The 20,812-nt window shown below is 46.8% G+C and overlaps 1 protein-coding gene across 3 annotated transcripts in view; it reads left to right on the top strand.

Annotated features, from left to right (window-relative positions):
- The window catches only part of CMIP (c-Maf inducing protein), a 224,990-nt gene that overhangs the window by 167,723 nt on the left and 36,455 nt on the right, over nt 1-20,812 (top strand). For all 3 annotated transcript variants that reach the window (XM_084811985.1, XM_084811986.1, XM_084811987.1), the window contains 5 exons: nt 11,457-11,519; nt 13,593-13,673; nt 15,627-15,730; nt 16,154-16,258; nt 18,676-19,029. In XM_084811985.1, the coding sequence (XP_084668111.1) occupies nt 11,457-11,519; nt 13,593-13,673; nt 15,627-15,730; nt 16,154-16,258; nt 18,676-19,029 (707 nt within the window). The remainder of the gene's footprint in view (nt 1-11,456; nt 11,520-13,592; nt 13,674-15,626; nt 15,731-16,153; nt 16,259-18,675; nt 19,030-20,812) is intronic.

Genomic DNA, 20,812 nt, shown 5'->3' on the forward strand with positions numbered 1-20,812 from the left:
CTTGACCCAATACATTATTACTGATTTATGAGCTGGGGCTTTAATTGAAGGTAGGCTGCTGGAGGGCAGCTCAGGACGTGTAATAATTTTCTTTAAAACAGCATGATCTCTAAAAGGCTTGAATCACTGCACCTCACATGGTGAGCCAGCGCGGAGCAGCAGTGTTACATACTGGTTAGAGTGTTGAACTTTGACCAGGGAGAGCTGGGTTCAAATCTCTGCTCGGCATTAAAGGTCACACCAGAAATCCACACCTTCTGAATCCAAACCCTGGGTACATCTCTAGTCCAAAATAATTAATATGTTTCTGATTGGCTAATAAAATGAGAGGAGAAGTCAGTATACCTCCTCTCCATTGGGACACACATAGATATCTCCTAATGATGCCAGCAATTTATGAGAGAGGTGAAAATTGCCTCCCCATCATTCTAATTTAATTTCAGCCACTAGCAATTTCCAGGAAATTTGCTCAGATTAATCTAATCTAGGATGTTGCTGTCACCTGATCATATCATGCCTCTGCAAGTCTTCCAGCAAAAGTGACCTGACAATAAAGAGTAGCTGTCACCAGGTGTAAATTGCACTTAACCACCACTCGGGGAGCCCACTTGAATTGGGTGGTCGCTATGGCAATCAATTTCCAAAACCACAGTTATATTTCCTTTCAATCTCAAATAGGTTAATTTGTGCTCCTAGTTATTACCCAGTAGCAGTACAGTTAGAATGTGCTGGAACAAAAGGAAGGGAGGGGGAAACCATTTCAAAACACAGGCAGATGGAGTTCAACGTTGGAGGCCCGGCGGGTTCACTCGGCCTTGACATGAGGCAGAGCTGAGGTAGGCTTGGGGGAGAGGAGGAGGAATCCAGGACACCCTCTGGAGTTCCCGTTGACCACAGGGTTGAGTTCACAGCAGGGGGGTGTGACGGCCTGGGCGTGTGACAACTGGGGCACAGATTGGAGGTTGTGGCATGCCTAGATGGGCAGGAAGTCTCACAGGCCTGGGTATGCCATACCATGAGGCTTTCATGCACACTCCTGTCCAACAACTTCTTCTGCCCTCCTGGCTGAGTAGACTGGAGGCAGAAAGATACCAGAGGAGGACCCAGTACAAAGTACTAGTCTTGAAAGCCCTTCATGGCTTGCCCCCTCCCCCAGGTACCTGAAGGATCCCACGTCCCCACATGTGCCTGCCTGTACAACAGTGAACATTAATCAGTAGCAATTCTCTGGGTTCCCCCTTCCACCTGACATGCCATGGGTGGTTCCTGGGCATGACAACCTTTTCAGCACTGGTGCCCCAGCTTCGGAATGCTCTAACCTTTTGGGGTCAATGGGTACATTTAGAATGTTGAGAGTATTGTGAGCACTTTCACAAAATGTCTGCCTCAAGGAGTATTTCCCATTCACAAAATGGCTGTCATGGTGGGTGTGGCTGGTCACAAGACACCCATTTCCCAGAAGGCAAATAGTGAGACTAAAAGAAAGTAACTTGCCCAAAAACCTAAGTACAAGGCAGAAGTGGAATCTGAGTTCCAACACATGAACCAACGTTTTTCGGTGCCAACAGTCATTTCACAGAAAACAAAACTGTTGGGGCTCAGGGAAGTGGGGCCCAGAGCCATTCTTGGATATAAAGATGGAGGCTGATTGTTCACTTCACAGCATGACATCCTTCCAGTAAAAACATTTTTAATTTTAAAAAACCCTTAAAAATAAAAATCAGGAGGGGCAGGGAGCCTGGCAGGTGCCGAGAAACATGTCCACAGGCATATGACAGGCACCATGTTGGAGACCCCAGCCCCACGGTGAGGTGCCCGGTGCCTCACTGACTTCCCGGCACCAGGCAAATACTTTCTTTTCCCCAGGCTTTTACACTTCTGTTTTTCTGTTTTACTCGGATGATTATTTTGATATTTTTTCTCTTGCTTTTCTAGATCTGCAGTCTTAGCTTACTTTTTAACGTATTAGGAACTTAATGGTGTTTTTAATATTTTATTGTAAGCCTCCTTGATAATTCCCTCTATTTATTCATTTATTTAAGGATTTTTACCCTGCTCTTCAGCCGAAAAAGCTTCCAGAGTGGTTTACATAGGATCAATAAAACACGACAGCTTCTGTGCCCTGCAGGCTTACAATCTAAAAGACATGAAACAAAAGGAAAAAGGGATGGGGACCGAAGAGAAAAACGGCAAATGCAAGCACCAATTCTTAACATTAAATAGTAGTGGAAACACAGATAACATGTTTGAAGGGTGGGGGTATAAACCTACAGAAACAATGCAGAAAGTCCTGGGTTCCATCTCTGGCCCTTTCCGGTAAAAAGAATGACGTGGCAGTTGACAGGAAACACCTTGATGTGAGACCTTGGAGAACCAGTTGAAAGCTATGACTCTACTTAGGGCCTAACTACATGTGATGCTAACAACACTGGGCAGTATCCAACAGTGTCATTCCACAAACTCACGTAACACTAGCACCACTGAATCTTCCTGTTGCGCAAGCACTGCTTGTGTATTACACTTGTGCAAGCGATTGTGCAAACGGTTGCACGACGACGCTTGGCGCAAACGCAACTGTAGTTGGATTTGCCTTTTGCGCATAGTTCAGAATCTAGTTTCCGCTACCGCAACGTCAGTTGTTCCAGTGGAATGGCACAGTTGGATACTGCCCATGATTAGCAATGATGCTGTTTGTTTGTTTGTTTTAAAGAACGAAATACCAGGTGTGTGTGTGGGGGAGGGGGGCACAAAGTCATCTGCTCTGCACCAGGAAGTTTAAGTCTTCCATCCCCAGCTATAATCTCACTAAAGTTATCTCAGTAAATATCCTATCCCCACCCCATATGGCAATTGTCATTAGGGGGGGGAAAACCTCCCACTGATTGACATGGGAGGTTTTTCTCTCACATTAATTGCAGCATGCCAGAATGTGTGTGTGTGTTGTTTTTTCCTAAGCTCACAGCTGGGGATGGAAGGGTATTTATTTATATTTTTGAAATATTTATTTTTTGCCCTTCATCAAAAGGATTCCGGGGCAGCGTACAAAAGTGTGCCTAAAACTATTCACACACACATATAAATGCAACACAGTTAAAAACAATAAATAAACCTAACAATGCAGCAATTAGTTAAGCAAAATAAAGACAGGCCAAGGACGCAATCCTGTGCATGTTTAGACAGAAAAAAGCCCTACCACTCCCAGCATTCCCCAGCCAGCATGGCTGGCTGGGGAATACTGGGAGTAGTTGGACTTTTTCTGTCTAAATATGCATAGGATTGCATTCTAAATAATTTTAAAAAACCCTAAGAGAAACATCTTCTGAAATGCCTGGCCAAAACAACTGTAGTACTTAAAAGTTCCCTTCCTGTGGTGCTGATAATGACTATCGCTCACCCATCCCATGCCTAGTATATAATTTTTTTTTAAATGACATGATTGCTAATCACATTGTTAGCATCCCATGTAGTTAAGCCCAGAGGTCTCACTTGGTACAAGGCAGCCCTGTAGGTTCCCAGTTGACTGCATTAGTGCTGTAGTGTGCACTGGTGGTAACCAGTGGGTTTGACTTATGGAACATGAGGTTGGCTGCTGCTGGGATCCAAGACGCAGTTAGCGAGACAAAAGTTCAGACCCAGAAGAGGGAAAGGATAGTCAAAGGAAACTAAGGGCACAATCCTATGCATGTTTAGACGGAGAAAAGGCCTACAACTCCCTGCATGCCCCAACCTGCATACCCGAGGCATGTAGGGAGTTGTAGGCCTTTTCTCTGTCTAAACATGCATAGGATTGCTCCCTAAGTGTCTGCAGCAGGGGTGTTGAACCTGAGTCCTGGGAGCTTAATCCAGCTTGCCTGTGGTTCTGATCTGGCCCTGGGGTTCCCCAGATGGCTAGACCCCTTTCCCCACATTGCCAGGTGGTTCCTGCCCTGCTGATTTTTTCTGGCTTTTGCGTGGTTTCTCCCCCCCCCCCCCGCCAATTCTAAAAGGGTGAAATGCTTCTTATAAGGCTTATTTACTGGCAGTAAGAGGTTTACGTTAATATATGCTAGTATTTTTGGCCCCACCTCATTTGGCATTGGGCTCCGCCCACCACTGGAATCTGGCCCCCGGGACCCTCTCCAAAATGGAATTCTACCCTCAGGCTGAAAGAGGCTGTGCACCCTGGTCTACAAATTTCCTAGCTACTGAGTTATGCCGTTCTTTTAACAAAGATAACAGACAAAGAAACTGAGCTGCAGAGAGACTTGCTCGGGCTCCATTCCCCTGCAAGATATTTTAAAGCAGGGGTGTAAAACCTGTAGGCCGCATGCAGCCCCCAAATGCCTATTGTGTGGCCCTCCCATACCCAAATCTCCCTGCTGGTCAAGATCTCTTCTTCTTCGTCACTATTGGTGGCCTGCAAACAATGATGCACACTGGGGTTTCTGGGAGGGGAGGAGGCTTTAGCCCTGAAGTAGCCTCTCCCTGACCCTAGCAATCTTGCACAGGATTGCTAAGATTAAACCTTTCTCCCCGACCCGAGTGTACGAATTTGCAGTGTGTGTGTGTGCATGCACATGTGTGGTTCCTAAGCCTCCCCCAACACCAGATGTGACCCTCGGGGGCCGAAAAGGTTGTGCACCCCTGTTTTTGAGAGACCTTACGTTGGGCTTTCCCTGCACGGAGAAGCCATAGCTCAGTGAGTAAAGTGTATTATTTGCATGCAGAAGGCCCCAGGTTCAACCTCTTGTATCACCCAATTGAATGGATCAGAAGGCAGTAGGGCTGGGAAAGGTATCTCTGTTGAACAATACCGGGCTACGTGGCGGTGGAGGCCGGTGGCTCCAATGTCAGTGGGGCGGTGAATCCGTTCCGGGTCTCAGTCAGAACCAGGATAGCTCCTTCAGAGTTCTGGACCAGGATAGCCTCCACTGCTTGATGCGCTGGTGGTTTTGACAGTGAAAGGCAGCTTTTTTATCCATATCCACTGGTTGGTTTCTACGGGGCCGATTGATGTTTTTGTGTGTTTTGGTACCTAGGCTGGCAGAAAGAGGGATTTGAAAGGATTGGTTTCTGAACCAAGTGATCTTCAAAACAACACCACCAGCAGCGTTAAGAAGCCTTAATACAAACTGTCCCAGCTGTTGTGCTTAAAAGAGTTCTACTTTGTAAACTGATACCAGGAATCCCGTAGCTCGAAGAGAGAAAAGCCCCAGGGCTCTCCCCGTATACTGAGAATCTTTTGTTCTAGCAACACTTTGTAATTTGTGATGGAGGGCAGCGGTGACATAACTTCATTACACACACCCCACCAGCTATAACCTCTAATACATTTACTGCATGTAACTGCATTGGGTTGCCTAGTGATGGACAGTGGAAGGACAAGCCAGGCTGTTGGAAGGCAAGAGGCTTGTTTTGAAAAGAATAATACACAAGAAAGGCAGGAAAGCTCAGATGCTCCCGCAAACAGAATTTGGAGCGGGTTTTGCTTTTGCTTACAGCAAGGAGCCCAGGGCAGTCTTTGTAAATAGGTTGCATCAAGTTACTCGTCCACAAATGTTTTTACTTTCCTATATATACCTGGTGTTAATCGTTGGTGAAAGTAAGAAAGCTGAGAAAACAAGTGTGTGCCCTTTCAGGTTACAGCAGCTTTCCTTCCACGCTCGCTCAGCAGTAATTCTGACTTGCCATATTGACGTTTGTTTGTGTAATGTTGTGTGAAAATGTGTTATCTTTGTGCTGATAGGGACAAACATGTGATTTCCAAGGCAGCCCTCTTTGTGTTGGCGGTGCAAAAGATTAGAGATGCATTTGATGTGTGAAATGTGGTCGGGTGTTATGAAGCGCCATCTTATCTAATGGCATATTATATAGGCGTGTCATCTGACTGTTGCAAGTTGCTTGTTTTTATTTTGTAAGTTCTGTCCTGGGTTTGATGCCTGTAAGGCACTGGGGGTGGGAAGTGCAGGTCTCGAACCTGAGCCTCTAGAATCCCATCCCTGGCACTTTGCCTCCTTTGCCACCAGCTCTCTGGCATTCTTGGCAAGCCCAGTGGACGAAACTCTGCGTGTCAAGAACGCCCTCTAGGTTTCAGTACCAGCTTGAATAGGGTCAGATGACCCCACAGACCAATCCAGACGTGCCAGGCCCTATAAAGCCCTCATCTCCAATCCATCTCCTCAGTCTGAGCAACTTGTCACTGGGAAAAGCTTCTGCCTTGTCTCCTTCAACCACTCAGGCTGCACTATGGGGCACAAGCCTGGGGCCCCCAACAGTCCCCAAGACAGTGCTAGCAAACCATCAGGATAACAGCAGCAAGCTATGGCACGTGGTAAAAGAAAGCACCGCATCACAGCCAGCTGAGGCTTCAGCCATCTGTGGGCCATTTCAGTTTAAAGTATTTCTCTGAGTGTGAGAATGGCAGCAAGCTGAACCAGTCGGATGCTGCTTTGTTGGGGGAAGGCATGACCAGTGAGGGCACGGAAGTGAGGGCACGGAAGCAGGCAGGCCCCTTGCCACTCTGGAACCCACATGAGCCGAGTACCCCCAAACGCAGCATCTGAATGCTTCAGCTTCCTGCCACTCTTGCACTTGGAGAAACGCTTCCAATTGAAATGGCGCCTGTGTTGTCGAAGAGCTGGCACGGAACGTCCTTTTATTGTGTGTGATGGCAGGCTGTGGAGGATGAATTGTGTTGCTGCTGCTGCTGTTGTCTCCTTGTTCTTGCCACTAAGTTAAAAATATAATTGGGGCAGCTGGGGAGGCGAAGGGGTAGTGGACAGGGATGTGCCCCTGCTCAAGCCACCTTGCCCGGGGCCCTGTCACACCTGCCGGGGGGCCTGCCTCGCCCTTCCTTGTCTGCCTGCTCTGGAACCTGACTGTCATCCTGTCTTACTCTACATCTTCTGTCTCTGATCCTTTGGTCCAAGGGTGCAGAACCTTAGGTCAGGGTGAGTGTGCAAATCCAGCCTTCTGGGGTTCCGCAGATGGCCAAGCACACTTCCTGCCCACCCCCCAACAACCAATTGTTGGTTTTCTGGCTTTTCTCCATTCTAAAAGGTTGAAATGTCTCTCCTAAGGCTTGCGTACTGGGAGTAAGAGCTTTAAGCTAACATATGGTGGTATGTTTGGTGTTTTGACCCCACCCCTTTTGCCTTTGGCCACACCCACCAGTGGGATGCAGCCCCCAAGAGCTTCTCTAAAATTGAATTTGGCCCTTGTGGTGAAAGAGGTTCTGCGTTCTTTCTTTGGTCCTTGTCTCTCTGGGCTAGACTTGGACCCCCAGCTGGCCCTGGCTGTGAGCTTGACTACATCCTGGGGCTGACGGCATGTTTCAGCTTGTACTTTGTTTCCCACATTGCAGGCCTAACGTTTGCTCCCATGTTCTTCTGAGGACCAATTTTCACAAACAATTAAGGAATACTAGACTGATGTTGATGTAATTATGGGTTAAGGGCGCAATCCTGTTGAGATAGATGGTTGCCTCCGAGTTCCTCTGAAGTCGGAGGCGACCACCTATCCAGTGCAGGGCGGCTGAAGCACAGAGTGGTTTCCTTCTGTGGTCTGGTTGCCCTGCAGTTTGCCTTAGATGCCTGATTTTGGGGATCTAAGTGCAGCTTCGGGGAGGGGGAGGGAACAGGGCTGGAGACCACATAGGAAGCTGTCTAAAGCAGCTTCTGTGGTCTCCTCCCCTCCCCGCCCCCTGGGAATGCCCCCTTTTTGCCCTGTCCATGCTCTGTGTTACGAGCACAGCCAGGCACGGAGGGGCAGCCCCTGCAGATCTCTCTGCCCCGGCTGCAAGGGAGAGGGGGCAGGGAACGCTGTTTCCCTGCTACGAGGTCATAGCGCTGTCTACGATTCAGAGCTGGGAAACCAAGAAATCCTATCTTCCCCCAGATGCTGTCTAGGGGACATAGGATTGCTCTCTGAACGGTTTTGTGGGTTTAAAAAAAAAACGTTTTTTAAAAAAAGGCTGGAAATAAGAGAACACACTGACAAGGAATAAATGGTTAAATAAATTATGGAACTATGTGGTAATATCAAGGGTAATGTTGTGGCGAAGGGGCTTGCGTAACTCAGTGAAGCCATAAGCTATGGCGTGCAGGGCCACCCAAGACGGACAGGTCATGGCGGAGAGTTCTGACAAAAGGTGGTCCACTGGAGAAGGAAATGGCAACCCACGCCAGTATTCTTGCCAAGAAAACCCCATGGAACGTATCACAAGGCTAAAAGAGATGACGCCGGAAGATGAGCCCCTCAGGTCGGAAGGTGTCCAATATACTACTGGGGAAGAGAGGAGGGTATTTCCAAGTAGCGCCAGAAAGAGTGAAGCGGCTGGGCCAAAGCCGAAAGGACACTCAGCTGTGGATGTGTCTGGTGGTGAAAAGAAAATCCGATGCTGTAAAGAACAATATTGTTTAGGAACCTGGAATGTCAGATCAATGAATCAAGGTAAGCTGGAGGTGGTCAAACATGAGATGGCAAGACTGAACATCAACATCTTGGGAATCAGTGAACTAAAATGGACAGGCATGGCCGAATTTAATTCAGGTGACCATCATATCTACTACTGTGGGCAAGAATCCCTTAGAAGAAATGGAGTAGCACTCAAAGTCAACAAAAGGGTGGGAAAAGCAATACTGGGGTACAATCTCAAAAACGATAGAATGATCTCAGTACGAATCCAAGGCAAACCATTCAACATCACAGTAATTCAAGTCTATGCCCCAACCACTGATGCCGAAGAAGCTGAGGTTGATCGGTTCTATGAAGACCTACAACACCTTCTAGAACTAACACCAAAAAAAGATGTCCTCTTCATCATAGGGGATTGGAATGCTCAAGTAGGAAATCAAGAGATCACTGGGATAACAGGTAAGTAAGCATGGCCTTGGTGTAGAAAATGAAGCAGGACAAAAGCTAATAGAGTTTTGCCAAGAGAACATGCTGATCATAGCAAACACTCTTTTCCAACAGCACAAGAGGCGACTCTACACATGGACATCACCAGATGGTCAATATCGAAATCAGATTGATTATGTCCTTTGCAGCCAAAGATGGAGAAGCTCTATACAGTCAGTACAAACAAGACCTGGAGCTGACTGTGGCTCAGATCATGAGCTGCTTCTTGCAAAATTTCAGCTTAAATTGAAGAACGTAGGGAAAACCACTAAACCATTCAGGTATGACCTAAATCATATCCCTTATGAATATACAGTGGAGGTGAGGAATAGATTTAAAGGATTAGACCTGATAGACAGAGTGCCTGAGGAACTATGGACGGAGGTCCGTAACATTGTTCAGGAGGCAGCAACGAAATCCATCCCAAAGAAAAAGAAATGCAAGAAAGCCAAGTGGCTGTCTGAGGAGGCTTTACAAGTAGCTGAGGAAAGAAGGGAAGCGAAAAGCAAGGGAGAAAGGGGAAGATATATCCAACTGAATGCAGAGTTCCAGAGAATAGCAAGGAGAGACAAGAAGGCCTTCTTAAATGAACAATGCAAAGAAATCGAGGAAAACAACAGAATGGGAAAGACTAGAGATCTCTTCAAGAAAATTGGAGATCTCAAGGGAACGTTTTGTGCAAAGACGGGCATGATAAAGGACAAAGAAGGCAGGGATCTAACAGAAGCAGATGAGATTAAGAAGAGGTGGCAAGAATACACAGAAGAACTATACAGGAAAGATCTGAATGTCCCTGATAGCCATGATAGTGCGGTCACTGAACTTGAGCCGGACATCCTCAAGAGTGAAGTCAAGTGGGCCTTAGGAAGCATTAGTAACAACAAAGCTAGCGGAGATGACAGTATTCCAGCTGAGCTATTTAAAATCCTAAAAGATGATGCTGTTAAAGTGCTGCACTCAATATGCCAACAAATGTGGAACACTCAACAGTGGCCGCAAGACTGGAAAAGGTCAGTTTATATTCCAATTCCAAAGAAGGGCAACGCCAAAGAGTGTTCAAACTACCGCACAATTGCGCTCATTTCACATGCCAGCAAGGTGATGCTCAAAATCCTACAAGCTAGGCTTCAGCAGTATGCGAACCGAGAACTACCGGAAGTACAAGCTGGGTTTCGAAGAGGCAGAGGAACTAGAGATCAAATTGCCAACGTTCACTGGATCATGGAGAAAGCAAGAGAATTCCAGAAAAATGTCTATTTCTCCTTCATTGACTATGCTAAAGCCTTTGATTGTGTGGATCACAACAAACTGTGGCAAATTCTTAAAGTGATGGGAATACCAGACCACCTTACCTGTCTCCTGAGAAACCTGTACAAGGGTCAAGAAGCAACAGTAAGAACCAGACATGGAACAACCGATTGGTTCAAAATTGGGAAAGGAGTACGACAAGGCTGCATATTGTCACCCTGCTTATTTAACTTGTATGCAGAGTATATCATGAGAAACGCCGGGTTGGATGAATCACAGGTCGGAATTAAGATTGCCGGGAGAATTATCAACAACCTCCGATATGCAGATGATACCACCCTAATGGCAGAAAGCGAAGAGGATCTAAAGAGCCTTTTGTTGAGGGTGAAAGAGGAGAGTGCAAAAGCTGGTTTGAAACTCAATATTAAAAAAACTAAGATCATGGCATCTGGCCCCATCACTTCCTGGCGTATAGAAGGGGAAGAAATGGAAGCTGTGACAGATTTTATTTTCTTGGGCTCCAAGATCACCGCAGACGGTGACTGTAGCCATGAAATTAAAAGACGCTTGCTCCTTGGGAGGAAAGCTATGGCAAACCTAGACAGCATAGTAAGAAGCAGAGACATCACCTTGCCGACAAAGGTCCGTCTAATCAAAGCTATGGTTTTCCCAGTAGTAATGTATGGCTGTGAGAGCTGGACCATAAGGAAGGCTGAGCACCGAAGAATTGATGCTTTCGAACTGTGGTGCTGGAGAAGACTCTTACGAGTCCCCTGGACTGCAAGGAGGTCCAATCAGTCAATCCTAAAGGAAGTCAACCCTGAGTGCTCATTGGAAGGACAGATACTGAAGCTGAAGCTCAAATATTTTGGCCACCTAATGCGAAGAGAAAACTCTCTGGAAAAGACCCTGATGCTGGGAAAGACTGAAGGCAAAAGGAGAAGGGGACGGCAGAGGATGAGATGGCTAGATAGCATCACCGATGCAATGAATATGAACTTGAGCACGCTCCGTGAGAGAGCGCAAGACAGGAAGGCCTGGCGTGCTATGGTCCATGGGGTCACGAAGAGTCGGACACGACTGAACGACTGAACAACAAGATGAGGAAAGAAAGATAATAGATAATGTTTGATCATAATTTGTACATGTTTCTTAATTTTGGCAAACGAAAATGTATTTGTTCTGTGCAGTTTATGTATGTAACACGCAAACAAGAACTGAATATTGATATAAGTCAGAACTGATTTTTTCTCTAATATAAATGATATCTCTCTTTATTCCCGATAAAGCCAAATATCAATATATACACCTTTTCTCCACTATTTTAGGCACTTGCTCCTTTGCTGGAAAACAACCACCCACCTCCTGACTTGTGTGAATTTTTTTGCAAGGTATTTATGAATTTTTTCTTTATTTAAAAATCCGCCAAACTCAGGGTGCAATCCCATGGGGATGGCCGTAAGCCTCTGAACATGGGGGCTTATGGCCATCCAGTGCATGGGAGGAGTGGCGAAGGCTCTTATGCCCATCTAGCTGAGGCATCGGGGAGGGGGAGGGATGGAGGCTGGGGATGGCTCATATCCCCGCTTCTCCAGTCCCCTCCCCCACCCACAGGAGCACCCCCTTTCTGTTCTCTCTGAGATAGCCTTTGTGACCTTGGAGAGGCAGCCAGCTGTGAGGGGCAGGGGAGCTCGGACTCTTGGGTCTGAGGTTGGAGCCCTGTCCCTGACCACAGATCCAGGAATCCAAACTATCCTATGGCCCCCCAGATTGTGTCTCGGGGCGATAGGATTGCTCTCTCAGTAACTCAGTTTTACTCAGAGCATCATCCACGTTACAGACTTATACTGGCTGAACCCCCACGGAAGCTTCCACTGTGCGTTCTCTGCATCCAGGGGATTCCCTGTTCTCTACAACAGCCTTTCCCAATCTGGTGGTGCCCTCCAGATGTGTTGGCCTACAACTCCCATCAAGAATTTAGGAGGGGGGAAATGTACAAAACATTAGAAGGGGGAAAGGTGGGATATAAATGTCGATAATGAACCAAAACATCATAGGACTGAACATTTGGCGCGTTTATGTGGAAGGATGCCGCTCCGCCCCCCACTCTCCTACTATTCCTGCATAAGTGAGGATTAATTTATGTAACTCTGGTTCCCTTTCCAGTTTTCCACTCCATATATTTCCTTTCAAAATGTTTTGCTTCTGTTAGGGGAAATATCGTACAGCAACCTTCCCCAACCGGGTGCCTTCCAGATATGTTGGATTATAACTGGCTGGGAATGCTGGGAGTTGTAGTCCAACACACCAGGTTGGGGAAGACAGCTGTTATAGAGCTGTACAAAATTATTCATGGAGGAAGGGGGTAGAGAGAATTTTGTCTCCCTCCTTCACAGTACTAGGAACCAGGCTCATCCAATGGCAGTGGTTGGCGGTGAGTTCCATCAATTAATTACTCCAAAGACTTCTTAACCCTGTGCATTATTGATCTGTGGAACTCACTGGCACAGGATATGGTGATGGCCACTAGCTTAGATGGCTTTAAAAGGGAATTAGAGACATTTGTGTAGAATAAGTAGGGATGTATGAGAATGTTGTTTCAGTTTGCAAATCACTCGAAAATGCCCCGCTTGCAACCCCAAACATGAATGGGAGTGCATGTTCTCCAAAAATGTTTGCAAATTCCCAAACTTCCATTTATCTTCACAAACTGTGCACTTGAAAAATTCCCAGCTTTTGAAAAATGCCCAACTTTTTCCATTTGAACCAACTGAAAAACAGGTTGCGAAACAGAATGGGAGTCAGTCAAACTGAGCTTTGAAATAACGTTCAGAGAATTTCAGTGAGCTCAAGCATCCCTGGTTCTCCTGTCCCTCAGGATGAGTCTGTTAAGGGTTATTGGTCATTATTGCTCTATGCAGCAGCCTCCAGGTTTCAGAGGCCTTGTGGCTTCTGAGGAGCAGTTGCTGAGGGGCACCAGTGGCAGAGGGCCATGGCCCTCATGTTATGCTTGTAGGCTTTGCACTGGGACATCTGCTTAACTACCATGGGAAACGGGATCTTTGACTAGATAGGCCTTTGGTCTGTTCCAGCAGGGCTGTTTTTGTGTTCTTATACATGTATTGATGTTGTGCTCCAACTCAAAATTCAGCCAATGGCAATTCAATATGTATGCACCGTGGCTGTCCCTAACATATAGAGTACAGATCTTGGGTAGCCAATTTAAAAAAAAAGTGTTTAAGGAGAAATGGGTCAGATTTTTATTGAGATATCTCTCTGGAGTCCTTCACACAGCATTACTCACCCCCATATGGATGTTTCATGGCCTGTTTGCAGGCCATGAAAATTCACTTTGGAGGAATATTTTACTTTTGCTGATTAACTGAAGCCTTTGTATAATTGACAGTGAGAGGTCTTGTTCTCTGCTCTTTTGAACCTAATATCTGTGCTATTTCTTGATGCAGCACTGCAGAGAACGTCCTCGATCCATGGTAGTCATAGAAGTGTTCACGCCGGTTGTACAAAGAATCCTCAAACACAACATGGTGAGTTAAGACGCTCTGTCTCTTGGGTCAGAGTTGCCAAGAACTCTTTATATCAGGGGTCCCCAACCTTTTTGGATCTGTGGGCACATTTGGGAATTTGAGAAACTGCTGTGGGCACCACCACAAAATGCCTCCCATGGAGAATATAGCTAATCACATAATGGTTGCTATGGGGGCCTGGCTTGTCAAGAAGTGGTGGGCGGAGAGAAATAGTGAGGCTACAGGCTGGGAGGGAAGGGGGAATGGAAGGATTTACTTCCTGGCCCACCCAATCTTCTTCTATCCACACAGACATTTCCCCTTTGCGCTTTCCCTCTCTCTCTCCCCCCCCACTCCCACCCTCTAGCCTCACTATTTCTCTCCCCAACCCCTTTCCTCACTGTTTCTCTTCCTTCCTAACTCCTATCCTTGCTCTTCCTCTCCTACTCACCCCTTTATTTTAATTTAACTGTTTCTCTCCACTCCTGGCCTCTAGCCTTGCTCTTTCTCTCCCCACACACCTCTTAACCTCACTGTTTCTCCCCCTTCCTAGCCTGTAGCATCACTCTTTCTCTCCTCTCTACCCCTTTGCCTTGCTTACTTTTCTTGCCCACTGAACAGCTTATCAGCAGCAGATTCAGGAACAGGAAGCAGAACCTGATGCCATAACATTTTTCAATTTTTCATTAAACAATTTTTTTTGAAGTGGACAAGGAGTGAAGAGCTTTATGGATACTTGATGGCCTTGTAAGCCCCTTCTAACCCTACTGTTCTATGATTCTATGATACCATTGGAGTTGTCCGCGGGCGCCTCGACATCCATGGGGTGCCATGCTGGGGACCCCTGGTTTATAGAAGTCTTTGTAGCATAGCCATTTCACCTTCTCATCCATGTCCGTATGATATTTGGGGGGGGGGGATGGTGTGGAAAAATGGGGGCCACTAGTCCTTTATCCCTCTCCCACTCACCATCCTCACCCCTCAACCTCTGCCCCACATCCTCACCCTGTCACATTTGCTAACACTGTTGTCCCATCCAGTGTCTTTGCATCTTCCTCTGCTTCTAGAACTACAGATGGCAACCACTGACTTAAAAGAGACATTATCCCTCTCTTTCAAGCTGAAGAGAATGTGGCTTTTCAGAAAATGACCTAGTGCGGACAATGTGACAACCCACTGTTGGTTAATGAGCCCTCAGAAAAACCTCCTGACTTTTAGAGCAATACAGCGATGGAACCCATTAGCTAGGGAGGTGGTGGGCTCTCCCACACTGGAGGCATTCAAGATGAAGCTGGACAACCATCTGTCAGGGATGCTCTGACTTAGATTTCTGCATTGAGCAGGGGGTTGGACTCGATGGTCTTATAGGCCCCTACCTACCCTACTATTCTATGATTCTTTGACGGAGAGCCTTGAGAAAAAGCATGTGATGCTGCTGTCCTTGGAACTTACCCACAATTTTTTTTTTTAAATTTAGAATACTTTTATGCCACTTTCAGCTCTGAGGTTCCCAACGCGGTTTCCAAAAGAGTATTAAAGTATATTATTATTCATAAACAAACCAAAATTTAAACCTCCTGAGATCAATGAACAAAGAAAGTTATGAAAATTAGATGGCAAACCATTAACGAAAGATGTGTTGGAAAGCGGCATTTGTGAATCATTGGAATAGAGACTGTAATGTCTTGTTTTAATTCAGCCTGCCTCAACCCGGTGCTGTCTAGATTTGTTAGACTACAAAGCATAGCATCCCTATCCATCATGGCCAATAGCCATGCTGGCTGGGGTCACTGTGATCTGTAGTCTGAAAGAGATGGAGGACACTGAGTTGGGGAAGGCTATTATAATTAACAGAGAAGAAAGCAGAAAAAAGAAATTACGTCCAGGGGATTACATCCTTTTCAAAATTCACAGCTGGAAGCCTTGCATCCATTCTTCTGTGGCTTTATTTGATCCCTCTTCTGTTTTGGACAGGATTTTGGAAAGTGCCCTCGGTTGAGGCTCTTTACTCAGGAGTACATTCTGGCCTTGAATGAACTGAACGCTGGCATGGAAGTCGTGAAGAAGTTTATTCACAGGTCAGTGTTAGTCCGGTCAAAATCTCTGCCCCTCTTAGAGTGTTAACCCTTTAATCCCCTTCTCTTCTTCACCTCAGCCACTTTCTCCTCACCAGCGGCTGTGGTGGCCAATAATCAATTTCATGTCTGTTTTTATTTCATTGTGAAACATATATGGCCACACGGGCGCAACAGTTACACCAAAGGGCACATGTTTCACAGCTCTTTCGCAAGACCGTAGTTCTGCACTGTGTTTTTGTTTCCATAGGCCAGCCTTCCCCCAACCTGGTGCCCCCCAGCTTTGTAGGATTACAACTGCCATCCTCCTCAGCCAGCATGCCCATTGGGGAAGGCTGCCATAGACTTTGCCTTTGCTTCCTTTGCTGCAACTATGTTGCCTCAGGTTTGTGCCCCCCTGCATCTGCTGTTTTGTTGTCGTTCCAGCATGCACGGTCCAACTGGGCAGTGCCCCCATCCCAGGGTGCTGCCGAATCTCGTCGCAGTCTGTCTAGCAGCCATTTATTCCTGCTATGAGGAATTCATCAACAGGTCAGTTATTGTGCCTCTGAACAGACATACTTCTCTTTTGTGTTTGATTCCCTGTTGACTTGCCACACTTGGGGTTTGGATGTCCGACTTAGGGCAAAATGCACACGTTGGTGCGTCAGATGTGAAAGGTGTGTTCTCATTGAAAGCCACTGTGGTGTAGTGGCTAGAGTGTTGGACTAGGAGTCAGGAGACCCAGGTTCTAGACCCCACTCGGCCATGAAGCTCACTGGGTGACTTTGGGCCAGTCACTGACTCTCAGCCCAACCTCCGTCACAGGGCTGTTGTTGTGAGGATAAAATGGAGAGGAGGAGGATTACGTACGCTGCCTTGGGTTCCTTAAGGAGGAAAAAAGGAGGGATATAAATGTAACAAATACATATATACATACATACATACATACACTGAAACAGCTCGGCCTCCTCACAACAGACACTGCAGTCAGGGCTGACCCTACCAAAAGGCAGAGTAAGGTGGTGGGGGGCACTGCATGGCAGTGTGGTATTGGAGGACTGAGCTCTGTGTGCCACATGGTCCCAAAGTATAGGCTGCTGCCCTTGGGTGCAGTGGAGGGAGCTGTTGCATCGCCAGTACCAATGCATGGAATGAAGGGGCAGGGTTGATAAAACCGTTAAAAAATGATTTTTTAAAAATGCAAATTAGATTTTGAAATTGTATTAAAACAATTAGTAAAAAAAAAAGAAAGAGCCTAGGTCAAAGATATCATCATGAATACTAATTATACAACTTCTAATTATATTCGATGAAAATGTTAACAGACGTTTATGGAGATGGGAGATTACCTGATCAGTCCTATTCCGCACTGCAGGTGGTGTACAGAAGTGTGCTCTCCCTCTCCCTCCCTCCCTCCCTCCCCCTCCCTCCCCCTCTCTCTCCCTCCCTCCCCCTCTCTCCCCCTCCCTCTCCTTCCCTCCCCCTCTCTCCCCCTCCCCCTCCCTCCCTCCCTCTCTCCCTCTCTCTCCCTCCCTGTCTGTCTCTGTCTCTCTCTCTCGCTCTCTCTCGGCCTTGCCTCTCTCTTAAGTGTAAAGACAGAGAAGGTCAATGAATAGAGAATTTGGGGAGATGGAGCAGAACTGAACAAGGAGGAAGAGTCTGGATATAAATGCAAGGGATAGGGGAGGGGAGTAGAAAGTGAAACCAAAAGTGAACAGGATTCATGCAATCCTGAGTCCTGAGTAAACTTCTGCTGCATGTATCCACTGCGTACCTACCTTCTGATGAAACCTACATCTCTGAATGTGTATTAAGGTTATATTAAAGAATAACGTACTTCTACGAAAAATGATGATTAAATAGAACCTTCCTCACTAGTGATTTAAACTGTGGTTTAAAGCATCACAACTAAGTCCTTCAGAGAAGCGATTTAAATCATGATTTAAATCAAGTCAATCCTGTGGAGGGACGGTGGTGGTGCCATCTTAATGTCTTTGGCCAGCCCTGACTGCAATGGCAATTGGGGAAAGATTGGACTGCCAGCTCTGTGCATCTTCTGTGGTATTTTAAGCATGTGTGTGCCATTCACATTCCAGTGAATCCATGTGTGAAGTTTCGTGTATTCAAGGATCTGAACCTTAGCACTGGAGCTGAGACAGGTTCCTGTAGTGGAAGGGCTGTGGCTCAGTGGCAGAGCACCTGCTTTGCGCGCAGAAGGTCCAATCCCTGGTGCCTCTAGGCGGTAGGGCTGGGAAAGAACCCCATCTGCAACCCTGGGGAGACAACGCTGAGCTAGATGGAATAGTGGCCTGCCTTGGAAAACAGGGATAGGCAACCTGGTACCCTCCAGATGTTTTGGACCATAGCTCCCATAATCCTTGGCCATTTGCTGGTGGGACATGATGGGTACTGTAGTCCAAAACATCTGGAAGGCACCAGGTTACCTATCCCTGCTGTTTAGGGTTCCTATATTCCCATGTAAGCCCCACCATTGTGTAGTGAAACATTGCCAGAGGGAAGAGGTGAATGTGTGTGTGTGTGTGTGCACAGCACAGTGACTAGAGCTGTGGAATTTGCTGGCAGTCCATGGGGATGGGGATGCCGCCACTCTCTACCCCTTCTCCAAATTGACCATCCAACGAAATCATGCCAACTGTCTACTGGCGTCTAAATTTCATCACAGTTTTGCGTCATTTGGAAGGGAGAGCTGCATTCCTCCCCATTATGGCTGGGTTCACAGACCTTCACAAAATAGCACTGCCCAGCAGAGTGAATTCTTTTTGGAGACGTTTGTTTTCCTCTGGTATAAATAGGACAATGAAATTGCAAAATTGCAACTGGCCAAGAAAAAAAAAATGAGGCTCTGTTACAACACAGCTAGGCTGCCCAGTCTGGCCTCATCCTTGCTATTTCTGTTATGTCTGGCTAGCAAACATATTTATTTTTTAAACCCTTTTTAAATGCAGCCGGGACAATTCTCCAAGCCTGAAGGAGATTCGGAACGGCTGCCAGCAGCCATGTGACCGCAAGCCTAATTTGCCCCTCCGGCTCCTCCACACGAGTCCCGACCTGGTGTCCCAAGAGGCCACGTTGACTGAGTCCCGCCTCAAGTCAGTCATCGTTACGTCCAACGAGATCCACGTGGAGGTGGAACGCAACAACACTGCCAACCAGAAGATGACGGCCAACGTGGGCAACGACAGTGAGCCCAACCTCATAGACTGCTTGATGGTCAGTCCCACCTGCAGCACCATGAGCATTGAACTCAGTGCCCAGGCGGATCGCATCCTTGGCTGCTACGTGGAAATTCTCAAGATGCTGTGAGTAGCCATTTCTGTGCCTTCAAAGAGGCTTCTCCTGAACTGAGAGGAAGGGGGGGGCATCTCTGCCTGGCTTCTGCTCTTCAACATCTGCAGGCCTCCAGTGAGATGTGCAAATAGCAGAGCAATAAATCTAACCCTGACATTAATGTCTGCAAAGGCATCTAGCCTGGCCAGTTGAGCTCCAAAAATAGTATCCAGCTGATAAAAATGGCCAGTTTCTGTTTGCACGTTGACCTCTGAGCATAGTTTGAAAGACTGGGATTTTGTTGCCTCTGGCTCTGGGCCTTTTCCTTGCCCACCAGTCACCCATTTGCATCTTCCATGTAATTACCTAACAAGTTTGTTTGCAGACTGTGCTGGTTCGTAAGCTGCCTGCCACAAAAGATGGATATGGAATGGCTTCCCATAAGGGTAATGAAAGGCACAGGTGCAGAGATTTCAGAGTGGGGTGGGGCTCGTATGATGGGGATGGGGAACATGTGGTTGTTGGACTGCAACTCCCAGGATCCCTCACCAGTGGCTGTGCTGGCTCGGGCTGATGGGAGTTGAAGTCCAATAACATCTGGAGGGCCACACGTTCTCCACTCCACCATATGAACTAAGTCAGTGCAAGTCTCTCAGCTTCCCATGCTGTAGCTGTATTGATTTCCCTCCACTTCACCCAGCAGTACATGTGGCAGAAGGAGGGGACCACAGCTCAGGGGAAGAGCACTGCTTTGCATGCAGAAAGTCCCTGGTTCAGTCCCTGATATATCCAATTAAAAGAGCCTTGGGTGGGAAACGGTCTGCCTGAAAACCTAGAGAGCTTCTGCCACTCACAGTATTATTTATGTTTATGTATGTATTGCATTTCTATCCCGCCCAATAGCTGGCACTCTAGTAGACAATACCGAACTAGACAGTCAAATAGTCTGATCTCTATAAGGAAGCTTCTTGAGTTGACAGGGCCAGTGTGAATTGCAACAGTACCAAAAGGGATCAGGAAAAACAGCTGTAAAGCTGGAAACCAAATTAAAAAAGGAACAGCTGCACCAATGGACTTCCCAATGCCTTTCGACACGGGTCTTTATCAAGGGGAAAACTCTTAGAGACTTTTCTGGAGAATTCCCTCTCCCTTGCTTCTTCCAAAGACTGAAAGGTATTCTACCTTTCAAGGCACAGTTCATTCAGCTGTATTATAAGAACATGAGAAGAGCAGTGCCAGATCAGACCAAAGGCTTCTTTAGTCCAGTCTTCTGTTCCCACAGTGGCCAACCAGATGCCCATGGGAAACTCACAGCAGGTGATGAATGCAACAGCACCCTCCCACCCATGTTCACCAGCAGCCTTAATTAAGAGGCACACAGCCTGTGATCCTGGTGATGATATATAGCCATCGTGTCTAGTAGCCATTGATAGCCATATCCTCCGTGAATTTGTCTAATCCCTTTTTAAAGCCGTCCAACTTGGCAGCCATCACTACACCTTGTGGGGCTGAATTCCATATTTTAACCCTGCACTGTGTGAAGAGACTGTTCTTCTTGTTTGTCCTGAATCTCTCACTATTCAGCTTAATTGGATGACCCCCATTGTGTCTAGTCTTATGGGAGACAGAAGATCTGGTTGGTGGATCTCAGAATTCTGGTAAAGAAACCAAAGTAGTCCCGTGGGCTTCACATCTGCCCACCCTTGCTCTTTGTTCATGGCTTCAAAGTGACTTATTTCTTGGGAGTGAACCCCACTGAATTCAATGGGGTTTACTTTTCAGTAGACATGTATCCAAGACGATTCCCTTGCAGAT

This window comes from Heloderma suspectum, chromosome 8 (genome assembly GCF_057233095.1).
Source record: "Heloderma suspectum isolate Gila_16-S chromosome 8, 16-S_ref, whole genome shotgun sequence".
In the NCBI taxonomy this organism is placed as follows: domain Eukaryota; kingdom Metazoa; phylum Chordata; class Lepidosauria; order Squamata; family Helodermatidae; genus Heloderma; species Heloderma suspectum.